The 7,160-nt window shown below is 36.7% G+C and overlaps 1 protein-coding gene across 1 annotated transcript; it reads right to left on the bottom strand.

Moving 5' to 3' along the window:
• Positions 1-2,840: 2,840 nt before the first annotated feature.
• LOC132109708 (galactose-specific lectin nattectin-like) lies at positions 2,841-5,308 on the bottom strand. Its single transcript, XM_059516009.1, has 5 exons — positions 4,944-5,308; positions 4,566-4,645; positions 3,776-3,910; positions 3,208-3,316; positions 2,841-2,999 (listed from the first exon to the last, which is right to left on the bottom strand). Exons 1-5 carry the CDS (start codon positions 5,002-5,004, stop codon positions 2,941-2,943), a joined length of 444 nt encoding a protein of 147 aa, XP_059371992.1. The 5' UTR covers positions 5,005-5,308; the 3' UTR covers positions 2,841-2,940.
• Between the last annotated feature and the right edge of the window lie 1,852 nt (positions 5,309-7,160).

The raw sequence follows: 7,160 nt of genomic DNA, 5'->3' as shown, positions 1-7,160 counted from the left end.
CGCAGGACATTTTGGATCCTCCGTGGAAGGGAGGCCACCAGGAAGGTGCAAACCCAATGTCAGGAGTGCCGGCGATGGAAATCTAAGCCATCGGTCCCGAAGATGGCTGATCTACCTGTGACACATCTTTGTCTATACCAGCCGGCGTTCTACTGCACTGGTGTCGATTGTTTCGGACCTCTACAAGTGAAGATAGGACGACGTTCAGAAAAAAGGTGGGGCATTATTTATAAATGCCTTACCACTCGGGCAGTGCACCTGGACCTCCTGCATGCTATGGATTCTGACTCCTTCCTAATGAGCCTCAGACGTTTCATTGCACGTCGTGGGAGTCCAGCAGAGCTCTATTCAGACCAGGGCACAAACTTTAAAGGAGGTGAGAAAGAGCTCAGTGATTGGTTCAATCGCATGTCTTCTGACCTCAAACAACTCCTTGCCAAGCAGAAGATTTATTTTCGCTTCAATCCCCCAGCAGCTCCCCACTTCGGGGGTACATGGGAGAGGGAGATCAAGTCTGTTAAGACTGCCCTGTATACCGTCATTGGAGTCCAACCGGTCTCTGAGGAAGTATTGCTTACAGTGCTTCTAGAGGTCGAGGCTATATTAAACTCAAAACCCCTGGGTTACACCTCCTCCAGTGTTGCTGACTTGGATGCTGTGACTCCAAATGTCTTCTTGATGGGGCGGCTGGATGGTGCGTTACCTCCAGTGGTGTACCCTAAGAGGGAGGGACTGAGCCGGCGAAGATGGCGACACTGCCAAGTCTTAGCAGATCACTTCTGGGCGAGATTCATCAGGTGCTACCTGCCAACCCTTCAATGCCGACAGAAGTGGCATGGTACCACAGCTGATCTGACGGTGGGTTCTGTAGTCCTGTTGATGGACCCCCAGTTTCCGCGGGCACTCTGGCCAGTTGGTAGAGTGGTTAAAGTACATCCAAGTGGGGATGGGCATGTACGATCTGTAGACGTAAAGATTAAAGACAAAGTCTACACCCGGCCCGTTGCTCGGCTAATTACTTTGCCAGTCATACCGGATGCTGAGGAGGATGAGGAATGCCGGTCAACGACTTCAGATTAAGGATACACTTTTTACAGGAGAAAATTGCACACAATTTGGGGGCGGCTGTGCAAAAGGCGATAGAGAGAGTGTCAGAGCGCTGTTGCGCTAGTCAGAATGGGGACTTTTATTATGAAGCGCGCTCATCGTGCATAGCCGGAAGAGACACTGTTCATGACTCGGAGATCGGCAGACCGCCTCAGCTGTAGAGATGGGAAGTTCGATTCTTTTCCGCGAACCGGTTCTTTCGGATGGTTCGATTCAATAAACCGGTTGAAAAAAACGGTTCACCGGTTCTTTTACACGCGACGTAATGACGTCATTGGCGATGACGTAATGGCGTCACGTCTATCAAACATTCAAATATGTAAAGTCAGTAATCATAACTTTAGTCAGTTAAAAACCTCATAATCATGAAAAGTTTACAATTAAGTTTTGCAACAACGCACCCAAATACAGTAACAGCAATAATGTGCATATGAGGATTTAAGTCTTGAAGATATAAAGTAAATAAATTAGGTGTCATCAGCGCAGAAACCACTATACATAAACCATTGCGATGTATTTGTTATTAAATGAACTTACGTTTCGACAGATTGCCCCTTCATTCAAGCTCTCGTTTTACCCGCGCTCATAACATTAGCACAGAATCAGTTCAGAATCAAATACCAAAAGAATCAGCTCGGTTCAGACGCGCTGTGAGTAAGTCGGCTTCACGCTGAATCACGCATGCACAGTATCATCAGCTCCTCTGTTCTCAAAACGGACACGTCCGAAAGAAACGGTTTTGGTTCAGTGTACTGATGATCTGAAAACCGATGCAACCGGTTCTTGACTCGAGAACGAGAATCACTCTAACCGGCACGTGCTGCAGTTCAGTATAATCAGCTGCTCTACTAGTGTTCATGTTCTGTTTACTACAAACTCAATTTGTGAATGTGTCATCATTAACTATAAATACAGTACACATATTTCATAAATCATCCCTTATTCCTATTAAACATAGAGTCTTTAGAGTTCTTAATTATTTTCCAACTTCCCTGAAACCCCCTCTGGCCTATACGTAATCTACAACATACAGATTAGAAACATTCATCTTAAAAAAAAATAAAAAATAATAATAATTATTAGACCAGATTCTTTAAAGACTGTGCTTAAGTTTCGCCTCTAACTGGCTCACGCCTCCAGTCATTCTCAGCAACTTGTGTCTGCTCATCTGCAGCAGCCTCAGAGTTCATCGCTGTCAAACCTTTTCCACTGGGTGTTCACTGCAGTCCTCAAGCTTTTGGTCCACATCTTGTTAGTGGACACGGACTGATGTGCATGTAAAGGCTGACTCCCCCTCTGAGTTGATCATACTATATCTGTGAAAATAAACCTGTTCAAACTGATACTTCCCTCTGTGGAGTTCTGACCGACACACCTGGTTCGCTGCGATTCAAGCTAGCCCTAACAGTATCTGGTAGCTCTTCGCTACATTATTATTATTATTATTAGTATTAGTATTATTATTATTATTATTATTATTTGTCATGGTTAAAAAGTGAAAAATTAATGGATGCAAAAGTACAAGGACCATACATGGACTGGATTCACAGGCTTGCATAAGATGTCAAAAAATATTTTTTAATCATGTTTTGATTGGCTTGGTGTTTTCCTTTTCCCTTGATTTACTGTACATTGATGCCAAAGAATATTCAAATTAAAACCATTTTTTCTATTCCCTATAGCAAATAACTCCTGTAACCATAGTGAATGAATAAAGTAAATATCAAAGATGGTGACATGCTGAAAACACCTTTATTAACCTTCACTGATCATTTCTAAAAGAAAGAAAATGAGTCAAAGTAGCTTGTTTGTTTTGACTTTTCACATGCTGCTTCAGTTCACACACACAAAAGGCATCTTATAATAACATTTCAGATCATTCCAGTTGCCATCTGTTCCAAGAAAAAAAATGGTAGACACATAGTGATTAGTATCTGATGTCTAGAGAATATCAGCAACAATGTTTTGACAAACAAAAAAATTCTCCACTTCTCCGGACAGTATGTAGCAGTATCTACTAATTTGCTGATTTATGTTTTAACATAATTGACATTGATAGAACATTTCTAATATTATTTCATGAGTATTAAAAGCAGTTACTTGTGTAGTTCATCTCAAGGCAGTCCTCATTTTTGTCATCATTGGGTTCTCCAGGAGACCATATTTGGTAGTTAAATTTGGAACCATCACTCCACAGCCAAACTCCCTCCTTTGAGAAAAAAAGAGCAAAAATTAAATTTTGTTTTGCACATCATTAATTTTATATTTAATTAAAGATGACTTCTGATTATTATACTTGCTGTATCCCACTTTATAAATGCCAGAAATCCAAACAGAAAAATGAACAGAAAAATATTTTGCATGAAGAAAATATTTCCTTTGAAAATTGCTTAAGAAAGGGCTGAACTGTTTAAACTATCTCTATCACCAATGCTATTTCACATAAAATTTCACACTCTTGTATATCACAATATATCTTCTCTGATGAGTGGGGCAGTTTTATAGGTTGCAGGGGAATATGACACTGCACTAAACTAACTATTCCAGGAACCAAATATCTATGTTTATCCATTTGAAATTTTTACATATTTTATTTGCCCAATAGCACAAACAGCATGATGATGATAACAATAATAATAATAATAATAATTATAATAATAATGCATACATGAACAGCATCATTCGCTCCAATCCAGGCTCTTGTTGCTCCATTAGTTGTGTATCTAATCAGGTTCTGTATAAATACATACTCCTCATGGCTGTGTATAGAAGCAAGGTGCCCATTAAAGTCCTGACAGGTTTTCTGTAGAGGCAGAGACATTAGCCAACACCATTATTTATAAAAACTTAATTTCTATTTGTAAATTAATATTCTAAAATCTGTGACATACCTTTTGATTACCACTGCAAATAGTTGTATTACTATTTTTTTTTAATTAATAAGAATACTTTTCTATCTTTATTATTTAATCTGCAAAGTCTAAAATCATCGTTGTGAGGTGGGACTACTTTTCTATCCCTCTAGATGAACAGCTAACCATGTTAGCATGGAAATTAAGTTTTGAGAGATTAGATCAATGTTTGAAATTATCTTTTCAAACTACTGTCATGAAAACATCAAATATATTATGTTTGTATTTTCAAACCATTGTGATTTTTCAGTATTACCACAGTGTATTAGTGCAAAGAACCTTTGTGTGCTACAAAGAACCTTTTCTGAAATGGAAAGGTTTTTCATGGAGCCATACACCCTTCTAAAGAACCATTTAAGAACCTTTTTTTAAGAGTGTATTTGCCTCATATGGCTACAATATTTCCTCTATTGTTACAATTTTTGTTTTTAAACCGAGGAACAAGTTGAAAGTACTTTCCTGTGATAGTTGACAGGTGTCACAGATTCTGGTAAAGCCTAAGAATATTCTTATATTCGTTTGGTCATGAAGCTAAATGTATCATACCTCTGCATTTATCCACATTTGAGAGTAGCTGAAAAACTTGAAGCATCTACATCTGAAGGCAGACCATCCTGCTTGACAAGCTGTTAAATGGCATGTTATGTTTTGTTATGTAATGTATGTATGTAGAGTGGTGATCAAAATGAGAGAATAAAATATAATTTCCTAAATTTCAAGGTCACTGCTTAGTTCTATAACAGCATTACAAGGGCAGTTTTTTAAGAATATTTCATAAATTAACAACTTAAATAAAATAAATATTATGCAAAGAACATGATCAGCAGGATTACATACAATTTTAAGTTTGAGAAATCCAAAGGACTTTGAATTTTGACTATACTGTGCATACACACTGACAGGAAAAGACCTGATCAACCTTACCACCACAACGTTTATTTCCAACTTGTTGAGGGAGCATTTCCTCTTGAAAAAACAAAAACATTTTTAAAACAAAACTGGCGCTAACTGTGGTACTGTAGATGTGATCAAAATAATAATTGATAAACTGCAGATTAACAGGCGTTCTGTGGTTGTATTTTATTTTTATGAAAAATAAAATAAATGGTAATAATATCAATGATTGTTAATTAATAATAAACAATAATCATGTGAATAGTGAAATAGCTGCTGTTGTATTATCATCATAGTATTATCATCATAACTGAGAGAGAACAATAGAACAAACTTAGATTTACTTTAAAGTATGTGTATATTAAATGATTTTAATTATGGATTCTAATTAGTCAATACAACATCCCTATAATCAATGATAAAATAAAAGCTATAACCTGAAAAAAATTGCAATATAATAATGGTTAGCCTTACCTGAGACACTCAAAAAAGTGAATAGAAGACAAAGCGACAGATAGAAAGGCCAGACTGCCATTGTTTCTCAACAAATGCTGGAACAATGCACTGAATGTATTGTTCAGCAGAATTATGATATTGATATTTAATGGTTCAGTTCTGTGAAGGTTCAGTAGGTCAATGTTTAGATATGCCGCTCTGAATCCCTACATGGTTTGTCTTCTTATATACTGGAGAGGAGTTTGTTTATTCCGTTTATTCAGTATCAGATTCCAGTTCCTGCTCATGTTCTCTTTTCCACTACCCACTTACTTAAGAAAGGGTTGAATTGCTCAAACTATCTCTATCAGCAATGCTATTTCACAACAAATTTCACAACACAAACACTCCTTTATAGCACAATACATCTTCTCTGGTGAGTGGGGCAATTAGCTTGCAAGGGAATATGACACTGCACTGACCTAACTATCCTGGGAACCAAAAATGTATGTTCATCCATTTGAAATATTTTTTTTTACATATATAATTTCCCCATATGTAATTTTGAATGCATGCATACATGAACAGCATCATGGCCTCCAATCCAGGGTCTCGTTGCTCCCTGAGTTGCGTACACTGTAAAAAAAATAATCATTTTACAGAAATTTTCATCTGTCAATCATTTACCTTTTTTTATGGTGTAAAACCCTTATTTTATTTTTTCTGGTTTCAATTACGAGAATTTGCTTTATTTTTTATTTTATTTTTTTTACAGGACTATTTTTTGCTAGATTATTACAATGAAAGCACTAAATGTTCTAAAGAGAAACACTGCTATTTTAAAAATCATTACAATCTAAAATCTTCAAAAATAATTTTATTTTTTTTAATGAATTTTGTTTTAATATAGCACAATTACATTTAGCTTACTGTTCTGATGAAGAACATAGCACAGTTTAATCAAAATGTTGAAATATATTCAATTTAAAGGTTCACTTCCCGGATGTATATTTCCTGATTATGCACTCACCCCATGTAATCCAAGACGTTCATGTCTTTCTTTACCCAGTCAAAAAGAAATTAAAGTTTTTGAATTTTTCTCCATAAAGTGGACTTCAATGGGACCCAATGGGTTGAAAGTCCAAATTTCAGTTTCAGTGTAGCTTTCAAAGGGCTTTACAAGTTCTCAGCAACCCATATTCTTCGGCTGGGATTATGTAAAGCCCTTCAAAGTAGCATTGAAACTGAAATATGGACCTTCAACCTGTGGGCCCCATTGAAGTCCACTATATGGAGAACATCATGGAATGTTTTCCTCAAAAACTTTATTTATTTATTTATTTATTTTTCGACAGAAAAAAAGAAAGACAAGAACATCTTGGATGACATGGGGGTGAGTAAATTAACAGGATTTTTTTTTTTTCTGGAATTGAACTAGTCTTTTACAACTGAAGAAATTTAAAACCGATATTTCTACAAGACTGTCAGTATTGATTTTAAAAGAGTTTTGTTATTCAGATGTAAATTTACATTATCAATGAATTCTTCATAAAGAGTCCTTTAGGAGGTTATAAATTCAGTAACTAAAAATTGCATTTCTATCTTACCAGTTAGGGTTATTGTCACGCTGTCTAGTCTCTGTTTCCCTGGGTGCCCACTAGTGGGCTCACTTCCCCTTAGGCACTTCACCATAGGCACTAGAATTCCTCTAGTCTGGTCCTGTCTTCACAGTAATTGCACTCCAGTTAATTGCACCAGGTGGTAGGAAGTTGCGGTTTAGGGTCAGTGATAACTTTATCTTATCTAATTTCC

This window comes from Carassius carassius, chromosome 29, assembly GCF_963082965.1.
Source record: "Carassius carassius chromosome 29, fCarCar2.1, whole genome shotgun sequence".
Lineage (NCBI taxonomy): Eukaryota > Metazoa > Chordata > Actinopteri > Cypriniformes > Cyprinidae > Carassius > Carassius carassius.
Note: the sequence above shows the minus strand (reverse complement) of the source record. Positions and strands in the feature narration are given on the sequence as shown.

Bases quoted from the DNA above. Each gene is read 5' to 3' on its own strand.
- LOC132109708 (XM_059516009.1), bottom strand. From the start codon at position 5,004: ATGTTTTTGTTTTTTCAAGAGGAAATGCTCCCTCAACAAGTTGGAAAT. The intron at 3,911-4,565 runs GTATGATACATT...CTGCCTCTACAG, and splicing joins AAATGTGGATAAATGCAGAG to AAAACCTGTCAGGACTTTAA. The intron at 3,317-3,775 runs GTATGCATTATT...TTTTTCTCAAAG, and splicing joins GAGCGAATGATGCTGTTCAT to GAGGGAGTTTGGCTGTGGAG.